This window comes from Antechinus flavipes, chromosome 3, assembly GCF_016432865.1.
Source record: "Antechinus flavipes isolate AdamAnt ecotype Samford, QLD, Australia chromosome 3, AdamAnt_v2, whole genome shotgun sequence".
Classification (NCBI taxonomy): domain Eukaryota; kingdom Metazoa; phylum Chordata; class Mammalia; order Dasyuromorphia; family Dasyuridae; genus Antechinus; species Antechinus flavipes.
In genome coordinates, this window is record NC_067400.1 from 571,458,586 (window position 1) to 571,472,408 (window position 13,823).

Genomic DNA, 13,823 nt, shown 5'->3' on the forward strand with positions numbered 1-13,823 from the left:
ATTTGTTTTGCTTGTACAGCATGATAAACATGGCAAAATGTTTAAAAGAATTGCATATGTTTGACCTATATCAGATTGCTTGCTGTCTTGGGGAAGGGGGAAGGAGAAGAAGAAGGAGAAGGAGAAAAAATTTGGATTACAAAGTTTTGCAGAGGTGGATGTTGAAAACTACCTTTGCATGTATTTGTGTAATGTTCTGACTATCTTACTGGAGGGTCCTGGACCAGCCTTAGTTTCAGCAGAATAATCACCATGAGTATAGTCAGGAATAAAGTCCAAAGTGTTTATTATCTCCTTCACTTGGGGCCAGGCTAGCTTTCTGGGGGACTTTCAGATGGATTTTGGTCTTAGTGGAGAAATGAAGGAGGACAGGCCAGCCACCATGAGGGTCTCTGTCTTCAAGTCTCTGAGGTCTCCAGTCCTCTGTCTTCTCTATCTCCGAGTCGGTCTTCCCTCCCAGATCTCTCAGCTCTTATATTCTCTATTATAAGTACATCATCATCAGTGTCAATCTTGTAGAAATATATTAAGTACTAAGTGCATGTAGACTAGAGAGTCATTATCTCAATTCCACTGAGTTAACACCTTGTTGCAAGATTACTTATTTCAAGTATACTTGGCTCTCTACATATTTGGAAAAATAAAATACGATTTAAAAAATAAATTTAAAAAAGGAAGGGATTCACAATGTCATGACATTTTTTTTTTAACCCATGTCAAAAACCTCAAGTCTTGCTAGTGGGATCATCCCATTTGAAACTTAATTTAGCATAAATGACATAATTGAGATTGAAATGGAGTTGGACCTACAGGGCATTTTTGATGAAGAAGTCCCTTGATGAAAAGTGTCTCCTGGGATACTCTAAGGAGTTGCATGGAGAAATCATACTTGTGCTGGGGGTTCCCAGAACACTCACCAATTCTGACTGGCTCACAAATCATCATGATTGACGCCTGTGAATAAAGAAAATTGAGAAAATAAAGTTTCAAGCATGATAAATTTTTTAGCAAAGCTAGCAATTTCCAATAAATGGGATCTAACAATTCTGTAACAAAAAATCCCTCCTTAAAACAGTTAAGATAATTCTTTTATAGCAAAGTCACACAATCTATTATTCACAATGTGAGTATTATTGAGGTACTATTAGAATCAGAAAAAGGAGATTTTCCACACAGCCTATGGTATGGAGATTTTGAACAGCAACAATTTAGATTTCCCAGAATATTTGCTAAAAATGCTTCCTAGGATGTATTTAATCTTTATCTTAATTTTCTCCAAGTGGGTGTTGGATGACTTACAACAGTGAAATAGGGAAATAAAGTTGCAGGCTGTTAGAAGTGAAAACTTCATACCTAAATTCTTGGAGTGTGTGGAGAAAGGTTTTGTTATATTTCTTGCAAGAACAGACACCATACCCCTTTGAGGGGGCACAGAGGCCAGAAACAGGAGTCATATTATTATGCTTCAGTTTCCCTGCCTCAGTTTCTCTAAATTGTTCTGCCTCGGTTTCCCTGAATTGTTCTGCTTTGCTCTCCCTGAAGGCAACTCCTCTTCCTGGCCATTAGGATGGAGGTAATTCGGGCTGGGAGCCCTGATCACTAGAATTCCAAAGAGTATATTATCCTCCACCTCAGACTTAGTGTCTCCTAGACTCCCAACTTATTAGAATTTATGATCCCTTTTCACTCCCAACTTGTCAGAACCAAATTTATCATCCTTTCCTGGAACTCCCACTCACCAGTGTTCTACCCCCACTTTGCCTTTGTTTCCCTGATCTCTGCAGCCCTATAAAAGTCTCTGGAATCCCTCACTCCTTGCTGGATATTTTGAGACAAGAGTCTGATCCAGCTGGTGGGTCAACATGCATCTTGTTTTACCTCTAGTCCGATCTCTCCCTCTAATAAAATATTAAAAACTCTCTAATCTCTATCTTGCCTCATTTTCTCCGGCATTACATTATTCCATAATTTTGCCCTGTTTTCTCAAAAAATTCCATTGGAGGACACCCTTCCAAAAATCTAATATTTCATGATATTCCCACTACATGCACTGTTTGACATGTTTCCATTTGTCCCCCTCCCATTAATACATCTTCATCATATGTTCAAAAGTTGTGGATGAATCCTCCTTAAAGGAGGAGAAGTTAATATACATGAGGCTCATTAAGCACACTCAATTAAAAATTTAGCTTGCCTGGGATATAAGCCCAGGTCATTTGCACTCAACCAACACCTGTGATTACTTCTGTGGATTCAAGACATTCTTTAATTCTCCTCAGCCAGGATGTATTGATCCTAAAACTTTTATCACATTCTTTTCTACCTTGGCAACAGAGAGAAGGTTGTGAGACTTTGAAACTTTTCAACTGTGGAAACAAAACTGTACAATTTTATTTCTCACACAGACTTAAGTAATGAGAGAATAAGATTCTTGATTAAACCATAATGAAATGAAGTAGTATATTGGCCCATTCTCTCTGATTCAGTTGCCCTTCAATAATTTGTTGTTAGAAGCAGCTATATAATAAATAGTTACTAGAAGCCAAGAATCAGAAGTATGATCCTTGTGGAATCAAGATTTGTCCTTCAGAGGATCTCCTTAAGAAGTGGACTTTGAAATCACCTTATTCTCTTCCCTTATCAGAAGGAGCCCATTTTATTATTTGCTATAATCAAGTCCCCAGATTGTTGTATTTGCATAGCTATTTCTAGAACTCCAACCTCTGAGACTGCCTAGTTAGTATCTTTGAGATTTTGATTAGTATATCTTTAGACAGGTCTGCAACTTGTCCAGCTGGTGGCTCCTTCTATATGCTTTCCTGAGCTACCAAACTCTTCCCTGATTTTTCCTTCATAGTTCCTGCTTCCACTCCTCTGAGACTTTAAAAGTTGTGTACCCCAAAATGCAAATGCATGCATTTTTGACTCTGCATTGTAATTGCTTGAGCATGTGAAACTATTTTCATGTAAATAAATAGCACCTCTTTGCAACCTGTGATGGAATACCTATGAAATCATTTCTTTATGCTTTTAATTGAATTTCTATTTTAATTTTAAAAATAATATTCTTTCCAATTATGTTCTTCCAAATATATTTCATATTACCATTCCTGGTATCTATTTTATCTCTTCATCATTATTGAAATAATAGAAGTCAGAGCTATTCAATGAGTTATTCTACTTGATTGTAATTCCATATATAGTAGCTAAAAGCAGTTGGTGTTTTCTAAGGAATTTTACCTTATGTCCATGATGGTCCAATACAAGATATTGCAATTTCAAGCTTTTATAATTTATAACTGACTTTGGGAACTTGGAACAAAGAGAACAGTAATAGTTGCTACAGAGAAAATTCCCCTGTCCAAAGATGGTGTCATATATGTCTCTAAGAAGCAAGGAGGGTCCTCACATGGTAGTCAGAAGAAGTATTACAAGGACATTCTCAAGGTCTTTGAAGAACTTTATAACTGATTATATGACGTGGGAGACATCAGCAAAAGACCCAGCATGGTTTGCTACATCAAAATAGTTTTATTAGTTCAAAAGAAGCACGAGATGCACAAAGTTAGAGAATTCACTCCAAATATTATATGAAGTAGTAACTGTGGAAAAGCATTCCAAGTTCTTATTTTTCTGATAAGTCACAATCAGATATACTATAACTTGACTTTAATATAATGATGTTGTTTTGGTTATCTTACAGAATAAGGAACTACAACAAAGCATTTTGTATTTATATGTATATATGCTTTCCCTGTTAAAACATTATTTATTTAAAGAAATGGTTTCATTTTTGTCCTTATATCACCCCACCTCGCCCTACATGCACAATATGGTACTTGGTACCATAGCAGATGATAAATGCTTGTTGGTTGATTGACATAAGTGACAAGTTCATATTTTATTGATCATATCTATAAGCATATACATTTGAAAAAATAATGGTGCACATAAATGCATGAAATATGATTTATTCAGCCCCCAGAAATTATATTGCTGATTTATTATATCCTATTGTTCAATGAGAATTTTTTTCTACTGGAAAGGAGAATTGAATGGCCAGATAGCTTTAGATCCCATGCTTCTTGTTCCCTGTGCCAAAGAACTGTTATAATTGCATACCCTTGTCTCTCTCTTCCCTGAGGCTACCAAAACTATCTGGAGGCCTTCAGGGGGGTTGGCCAGGTTACAATTGATACATCTGTTAGATAGAATAGGTCCTAGGAAAAATGTTTGCCCTTAACTGTGGGCCTCTTGGAATAGCTAGATTTCAAATGTGCTTTCAAGATCACTGGGAGAGGTCTTGCTGAGCTACCTATTCTCTCCACCCAGCTCCTTTATTCCTGAATTATGCAAGAAAGTCAAGCTTTTGCTCTGCCCTGTCCTAAAACCCAGTATATGGAGGTCGGCAGTGAGAGCTCAAACCCTTGATTCTCTTGAGAGAAACACAAAGAAATCTTTTTGATGAAGTATGGATAAGGCTAGACAGCCTCTAAGGAGCCTTTTGGTTATTTTGATTGTGTGATTAGACTTGATCTCTTGCCCATTTTAATAGTCAATTGTCTATAAACTTATGGACAAATTGCCATAAATATTGGTTTCACTGAATTTATTTTTTTTGTATGTCAATCCCTAAGCTATGCGAATGGAAGCCTATCTTATCTTTTTCCCACTTCTCATTTCTACCTCCTGTATCTTCCCATCTCTCAATGGTCACTCTTTGAAGAACAGGCATTTTGGGACTTTTCTTTCATTCCCTGAAAGAAAGATGATCCCTCATTCAAAATCACATCAGCATTATACTTAGAATCATAGTCAGGATCAGCATCATAGTCATCATCATAGTCAACAGCATCATCAATGGCTGTCTGTATGCTCCGAGCTGCCCGGATCCCAGATTTGATTGCTGTGTCGATCCAGCCATGGGGCAGACAAGTGTGCTCACCAGCAAAATGAATGTTTCCCTCAGGTTCAAAGAGTCTTTTTGAATAGTCAACAAACTGGTAAGGGGTGAACTCGGCAAATGCACCCAGGGTTAATGGGTCTAGGGACCAGCGTTTCACCACAGATGTCTCACATAAATCCTGAAGCTCTTTCTTAGAAATCCGATGAATAGTTGCCAAGTCATCCAGCACCAGGTCCACCAACTTATTATATTTCATGCCCAGGAAAAAGGTGGAGTCATCACCCACAGTATAGGAAGCCAAAAGGACACTTAAGTTGCCAGAGAAATTATGGCTGGGGTAGTAGATAAATCTAGTGGGCAGGTCTGTGATGGTTGCCCCACCTTTGATGTTATCTCGTTCCCAAAAGCGTTCCTTGAAGGCCAGGGCAACCTTGGTGGCACTGCTATAATGAATGGAGCGGAGGGCATCTTGCTTGGACAGGGAGAGTGGTGGTTCAAATTGGATGAGGCGTGTGGCCTTGGCTGATGAAGAGATGATGGCAAAGTCACCTGTGATGGTGGACTGCTCTGAATTGGGTCTTCGGTAGGTAATCTTGATCTTAGATCCAATCTTCTTTACCTTCTCCACTGTGGACTCCAGTAAGACAGTACCAGGCTTTAAGGTTTGGAAGAGGGCATTTGGGAGTTGATCAAAACCACCAGTGATTTCATCAAACCTGTTCCCAGAAAGAAAAAGAGAAGAGGTAGTGAGATTCTCAGCTCTGTGGGAAGACAAAGGATGTGTCTACCGATGGATGTTTTAGAGTCCCTTTAATGTTCCTATGATCACTCAGTTTGCCTATGATAGAGCCAGTATGATTCTTGGTATCAAGCATTGCTTCAGGCAGGCTTGATTTTTCGAATGCAAATACACTCAGGGAGGAGAAAACCTGGTAAAATAATTAAAGTAGGTATTCTTAATCTGGGGTTTAAGAAATATTTTGATAAACTGTATTTCAATATGGTTGATTTTCTTTGTAATCCTATGTCATTTGTCCTTTTAAAGCTTTTATTCTGAGAAGGGGTCCATAGGCACTACCAGACTGCCACATAGAATAGGTTAAAGACCTTTGGATCAGAGGCCTTCCTGTGACAAGAGAGAAGGAATTCAGCTTATAGCAATGGTGAAAGGAATGGGGTAAGAAGAGCTAAAAGGAGAATCTTGCCAATTTCCCAGCCCTAATTCTGGGATACTGAAGCAATGAAAAGACTACTGAATCTGGAGCCAGACTTGTATTCAAATCCCATCACTCTTGATTGCTATTAATGAGACTTTGAGAAGGCTATTTAACCCCTGGGCCCCAATTTCTTCATCTATAAAATTAGGAAGTTTTACTTTTGACCTCTGAGATCTCTTCCAGTTCTAGGTCTTATGAACCTATTATCTCTGATCTTAGAAGTCCCAAGAGGAAGTCAGCTTGGCAAATTCTGTAACAATTTCTCTCTCTCTCTCTCTCTCTCTCTCTCTCTCTCTCTCTCTCTCTCTCTCACACACACACACACACACACACACCCTTTGTCTTCTCTATTCCCATACTTAAAATGGACTCACATCACCATCTGCCTAAACTATCTCAATAGCTTTTAAAATTTGTTCCATTTTCTAATCTGTCCAACTAAGTGGCACAGTGGAGAGAGTGCTGAGCCTGGAGTAGGGCAGATTCCTCTTCATGAGTTCAAATCTGGCCACAGATACTTGTGTGGTCCCAGGCTCGTGGTACTTTCAAGACTTATCTCAGTGCTTGACAGTTAATTTTTTCCCACTCCTCTTTTGCACATATATTTCATGCTCTAGACAGAACAATTCTCTGCTTCCAAATAGACCCTCAGTATTTCTACTGCTATATCCATGCTATCCCCATGCCTGGAATATTCTCCTTCCCTTCCTTTCTCCTACTTGTCCATTGAATTAAAATGCTACGTCCTCCACAATTTCCCCATTCTATAATGATTTTTTTCTTTTGGGACCAATTATTATGCTTTGTTTACATTTCTCTAATGCCCTTATGCATAATTTTATATTATTGCTATTGTTTCTCTAGAGGTTCCTTGGCTGCTGTGAAGAAACTATGCTAGATTTGGAGAGAGAGACAGACAGACAGAAAAAAAGAGAGAGACAGAGACAGAGACAGAGAGAGACAGGGACACAGAGAGACAGAGAGAGACAGAGAGACAGAGACAGAGAGAGACAGAGAGACAAGAGAGAGAGAGGAAGAAAGGAGGAAGACAAGGAAGGAGGGAAGAAGGGAGGAAGGAAGGGAGGGAGAGAAGAAGGGAGGAAAAGGAGGGAGGAAGACGAGGGAGAGAGAAAGAGGGAGAGAGAGAGAGAGAGAGAGAGAGAGAGAGAGAGAGAGAGAGAGAGAGAGAGAGAGAAAGAAAGAGAGAAACTTCTTGTCTAAATCCCAGGGCTGTTGTGAGAACTAAACTAGATAATGTTTGTAAAACATTTAGCACAGTGCCTGATATATAATAGGCATTTCCAGGCTGGGGAACTTCTGCTATTGTGGTAATGGTACCTGACCCCTCACCAATCTATTTGGGTTTCATGTTCATGTTCTACTGACCCATCTGGCTGAGAAAAGATATTGTCACTCCTCAGGGACTCCAAGAAAGATTTGTAGTAGCCTGCATCTTCATTCATGATATCTCCAATCATCTGGACAGCTCCACTACTCAGCTTTCCCTCCTTTATCAGGTAGGCCTAGGTGAGGAGCACAGTGGACAGAGAAGATGCAGGAGGTGAGAGAAAGGAGACACAACAAGGGAAGGCATATAGATATGGGGTTGAACCAGGTGGAGAATTCCCCATGCGCTCTCCCATTTCCCACAACTCATACCTTGGTGGAAAAGGTGTCATACTTGGTCAACAGGTGCTTACAGCTATTATGCTTCAGTTCTTCTACCACCTACAGAGAAGAATTGTCATGGGTTAGTGAAGAAATAGCTAAGGCATCTGGGGTTTATTGCTGCCATTGGCTTGAACACTTTCCCTCTGCACTCTTCTTCCCTAAGTGAAAAGGACATAGCAGAACTGGATGGGAAGAAAGAGATAGCAGATGGAAGAAACAGTCTGAGGGCCTGAATTAGGGATAAGGAAGAGTAGAAGGATTAAAACAGGATCACACAGTTCTAGCTCTACATGACCAGAAAGTTCAGGGCATCACAATTCCAGGGCATGTCTATTTGCCGTATGACCTGAAATTTTAGCAAAGGTCTGTTTCCTTGAGGGTCTTCTGGAATCACATGCTCTTTGGCCTGAGTCTCTTGTTCTCTGAAAGGGAACTATCACAGGAAAAGGCCAGGAGGTTTGGAGTGGGAATGCTGATAAGACATAGGACACAAATGCCATCAAGTGCAGGTGTCCCTCCTCCCTATCCTAGATATTAAGCCTGATAGAAAAACAGAAATGAGTAGAGCCTCCAGAAACCCAAATTGGATATGTTTGGTTCCACTGAATAGCTTCCCCAGAGAACTAGCATCTGAATGACAAGATGTGGGGGTTAGGAGGTAGATGAATAAATGCTCTGTTGCTCACCTTAGCTATTGCTTCTTTGAAGAGTTTATCAGGCATCTTGCCTAACTCCTCAGATTCCACAGGATAGCCCAGGATGTTGGGGTTGGCATGTACATCTGAAGTTCTATGCCGGCGGCCATTAAGATAATACCAGGTGTTGTTACTAGACTGGATAAAGGTATTCAATTTCAGACCAAGCTTCTTCACATAGTATCGGACCAACCTGGGACACAGAAAGAAGAGATCACCAGTAGGAACCCCAATCATGTGGTACTTTAAGGTTTGCTAAGCACTTTGGAAATATTATCTCTTTGGATCATAGATTTAGAACTGGAAGGAATGGACATTATAAGTCATTCAATGCAACCCCTTCATAAAAAAAAAAATTAAGAGAGCCAGATTTCTAACTCATGTAAATATAAACAGAACATCCCCTCTCCATTATACTCCGTAGGTAATAACTCTCCTTGGTCCTGAAAAATTGTAGATTGAATTTGTATTAAGTGTTTTCCACAACAAATTCTATTGGTAAATTTTAGGAAGTTTCTTCCCTTCTGGGAATTTCAGCCTCTCCACCCATTTCAAAAAAAAAAAAGGAAAAAGAGAGTTATGCTGAATTAGTTCTGGACAGAGAGTCCTCCCTTCCAGCTCTGATGTTTGAGGATTCCAAGTATAATTCACATTTGTGTATCATTTGACAATTTACTAAGATTTTTTCTCACAACACTACTAGTGAGATAGGTAGGATATTTTAATGATGGAAGGAAAAAAAGACTCAAACATTTACTAATTGCCTACTATATGCCACGCACACTGTACTAAATGTTTTACAACTACTATTCTTGCTAGGTAGCTACTGCAAGTATTCCCATTTAATAGAAACAGACAGGGTGACTTGCCAAGGATGACATAGGTAGTAAGTATCTGAGGCCAAAGTTGAATGAACTGTCTCTAGGTTCAAGATTGTGCTATGACTATGCCACCTAGTTGCCTAATCATCAGAATAATAAAGCTCAAAGAGGTCAAGTAACTAGCTCCAAGTCACACAGCTAGTAAAGTGGCAAAATTAGGACTAGAACCCAGACCTTCTGATTCTTTTCCCATCTACACAAATCTACTGGGGAGAATAAGTTTTCCCTTCCTATTGTGGGATTACAATCTCAAATCTCCCTCTGCTGGTTTCTTCTCCATCTTTCTATATCACCACCATCCCTGTGACTGCTTTCCCTTACTCCCTCGGACTCTTTTCTTTCTCATCCCTTCTCCTTGTTTATCTTTTTTATCTTTTATTCCTTTTTTTTTCCTACACACACCTTGCTCTGCTCAACTCACACCCAAAATCTGGACTACCTTTATAACTTGTTTTCTGGCCAGACCCTGCTGACAATTCTGTGCAAGCAGGGACAGCCTTGTTCTGGGTAAAAAACACCCTGGAATTTTGCAATGTCTCTTTCATTATACTGGTTGTGGGACCTTGAGTAGGTTATCATATCTAAAGCTGCTTCTCTTTTGTCAAGTATGGATCAAATCTCTGTTCCATCTGTGTCTTAAGAGTTGACAGAAAGCTGGAAAGTTCATTACTGGGGACAAATTTCCAAGTTGGACCCTGTCATCTCTATTTGATTCAGTTCTTCCCTATTTCCTTATCCCAGATCTTACCTGTGGTTGGCTGGCAATCTCATGGCACCAAGTTCAATGTACCATTTATTGTCTGGGCTCCGGAATGTTGATACTCTTCCTCCAATTTTCTTCCCAGCTTCTAAGACTGTCACCTAGTTTTAGGAAGAGCACCTCATTAAGACAAAATTTTACCTACAGCATACCCTCTCATTCTTCCATTTTCCTTTGCTTGAGATAAAGAGAAGTCACTTATGACTGAACAACAATGGTATAGAAAGGAAGGAACTCTTCTGGGTCTTGTAGTTCCCTTTTAAACTACATAAGAGTGAAGAGAGAAAGTCTAGAGTGAGAGACTATTTCTTTTGGCCCCCATTCTCTTAAAATCAGCATGAATTAATCTAATCAATTGTCCAGCAAGTATTTATTAAATACATACTATATGTACTAGTTTCTGGAAAGATAAATCCAAAACAATAAGATATTCTCTGCCCTTAAAGAGGGTTCCTTTTACTAGGAAGACAGACCATAGAAAAGTATGGTGCAGGGGAAAACATTGTTTGGGGAATCAAGTGCCTTGGGATCAAGTGTTGATTCTCCATGACTTTGGCAAATTATTTTCCCTTTGGGGACCTCAGTTTACTCATTTTGAAAGACAGGAAGATCCTGACCTTGAAATATGGGATTGAAGATGAGAAACTTGACTAAGGGAAAATCTGAGCAAATTTTGTTTGGCTAACAGCAGTGTAGAGACTTCAAGGTACTAGTGGGGTTTGTTAGGGGCAAGCACTGGGGGAGGTCTTAGCGAATGGCGGGGGTAATCTGTGTTGGGAATTTCCGGAGCAATTATTCATCAAAATTTTTCCTTGTAAGGAGCAGTTCTAGTATTCATGTCTCTCTATTTGCATCTTGCTCCCTCTGAGTGTATAACACCTATATAAATGTCATCTTCTTCAGGAAGCCTAGACAATGCTCCTCTGAACAGAAGCTAAGAGTTGGAAGAAACCTCCTCACCTTGTGTCCAGCATCCTGAAGGGTCTTGGCTGCTATCAATCCAGACATTCCAGCACCCACCACCAGGACATGCTTCTTAGAGGCAGAGGCCCCAAGCCCCTCATAGGCTGTTTTCAGAATAGCTTCATACTCAGGATCCTGGAAGCACTTGGCAAGAAGGTCAGAGTAGCCATGGCAACTGGAGATGGCCAAGAGGAAGGCCAAAGTTAGGACACCTGTGGACATAAGGTTCATATTCTGAAGATGGAAAAATGGAGAAAGAGACCAGGGACAGGGCATAGTCCTCCTCCAGAATTATTTGCCCTCGACTAGACTTCTCATTCTTTTTATTGAGGTCAAACTGAACTGGAAATATTTCTTGACTTTGAACCAAGATTGTATTTGAATACTGTCTCTAAACCTCAATTTCTTCATTTATAGAATGAGGATATAACTCTAAATAAAGAGTGTTAAGGTTTGCATGCTCTTTATATATTCGATTGAATTTGATCCTCCCAACAATCCTGTGACATATGAGCTATTATTATTCTCATTCTATAGATGAGCAAATACTTGGTCCAGAGTCACATAACTAATAAGCCTCTTGAGGGAGGCTTTGAACTTAGTTGAACATGACTGAATCTTGCCTTTAGTACTATGCTACCCAGCTTTCTTAGAGTACTCACACTTTGAGGACTCCCTGTATAGTGTGTTCAGGTTTATAAAGGGCTTCCTTATTTCAGTCTCACATTTACCTTGTGAAAGAGAGCTATTATTATCCCATTTTAGAGATGGGAAAATCAAGGCTTACAATAGTTAAATGTCTTGCCTTGCCAGCTATACTGCTGCCGAATCCCAAGGATTTTAGGGCTTTTCTTTGAACACTGTAGCTGAACTTATGTCTTTTCTATACCAACGAGAGGGTAACTTCCATGAGAGCAAATATTGTCTTTTTTAAAAAAATTTTTTCCTATTCCTATCTAACAATATTTGTCACATAATCAGTGCTTCCTAAATGTATATGAATGAATGAACATAATCATTTATATGTTCATATGAAAATACATGTAAACCGAATACACACACACACACACAATATATATATATATATATTCATTCATTCATTCACTAAGACACACTCAACACAAATACCTAGATAGTACAAGAGACCCATATAGACAAATAGACAAAGGTACAAATATCCTCACAAGACATTTACAAAGCATATCCCAAGAAAATCTGGTTCTCAACATCTCCTACAAAGCTTGGGTCAGAGGCCCTGGGTTTGTGGAAAGGGTATCTCTTGGTCCTAACAAATCTCTGATGAAATCAGGAAAACTTCTTTGGCTGCTGTATTGCAATGGATAATTTTTTTTTTCCTACTCTCCAGACAAGGTTGAGTTCCAGTCTTACTCTATGCCTCAGTTTCCCCAATTTGAAGTAGATGAAGGAGTGCAGGTCTCTATATTCTCTTTTTTCTGATCAGTTAATAAATAACATCTAATAAGTCATGTATAACTCTCACAAAGTGATAATTAATTAATATAATTAAGATGATTATCTTAAATCTGATGCTCAGGGATACAGGATTATAGAAATTATATAATTTCTGCAGGGCTATGTAATTTTCTAGGGAAGGAACAAGAAAAGAGAGCTAGCTTCTGGCCCTGAATATTGTTAGAAATAATATACATTGCCAATGTTCCACCAGTATTTCACATTTCACAACAGGTGAAACTGAGGCCTGCAGCATTAAAGGGAATAAATCATTATGCATTACACATTGAGGTAAGGAGATTGAACTAAAGTGTCAGAATTTCTATCCAGAAACTAAGAAAAAGTGGATTTACATCTTTGGAGATATCCAACCCCAAAATCTCATTAAGCAATCTTCAGACTGCTGAATATCAGAGTTACAAGAGACCTTAGAGCTTAGAAAATCTGACTCCTCTCCTTTCATAGATAGGGAAACTGAGGCCCAGAGAGTAGAAGAATCCTGGCCACTGTCAGAGTAGGTCAGTAGCAGAATGAGACCTAGATCCCAGGATTTAGTCCAGGAGTCATTCCATTGTACTACACTACCTTCTCTATCTTCTATAGTGCCTTCCTCATCATTCTGACCTTAACATTAGATTCTATCCCCATGATGATCAATTGATTAATGATGATCCCCATGACTTCCATGTCCCATCCAGAACTACTCCATCCCATCATTTCCCATGCTTGGGACCCTAAATTTCTTTCTCATTCCCTATGCCCCCACTTTCCTTGACTCCATTTTCTCTAGCTTCATTGTCATCTCCTATGATCCTCAATCCAAATCCATTCCCTACCTCAAACTTCTTGTCCTCTTGATCCATTGATTCCTTGTTCTGCAATGTCCTGATCCACCACACCCTAACCCTAATCTCAACTCTGTCCTCCTCAGCCTCTGGTAGTCCCATTCTTGGTCAACATCCCCTCCCCAAGAACCCATTCTCTGCCATGCCATCTGAACCATCACTCACCCCACATCTCCATGACACCAGAGGTATGCCAGGTTATGAGCTTTGCTGGTTCATGTTCTTATAGGGATTCAATGCCACCTCCGCCCCAACCCTGCCCACCCATCAGTGTCTCAGCCAACCAGCCTTCAGGTCTTGCTTATCAAGGAACCCCAGAACAACACTGGTCCCAGCCAAGCAGCTCCACCCCATCTCCAACCCCCAAGGCTCTACTGATGGGTGTGTTTGCTCTGATTAATTTCCACCTCAA

The 13,823-nt window shown here is 39.7% G+C and overlaps 1 protein-coding gene across 1 annotated transcript; it reads right to left on the bottom strand.

The window, feature by feature from the left end:
• Positions 1-3,511: 3,511 nt before the first annotated feature.
• Positions 3,512-13,600, bottom strand: LOC127555560 (L-amino-acid oxidase-like). Its single transcript, XM_051987951.1, has 7 exons — positions 13,577-13,600; positions 11,091-11,305; positions 10,119-10,231; positions 8,481-8,682; positions 7,783-7,851; positions 7,510-7,646; positions 3,512-5,622 (listed from the first exon to the last, which is right to left on the bottom strand). The coding sequence occupies exons 1-7, from the start codon at positions 13,587-13,589 to the stop codon at positions 4,707-4,709; spliced, it is 1,665 nt and encodes a 554-aa protein (XP_051843911.1). The 5' UTR covers positions 13,590-13,600; the 3' UTR covers positions 3,512-4,706.
• Between the last annotated feature and the right edge of the window lie 223 nt (positions 13,601-13,823).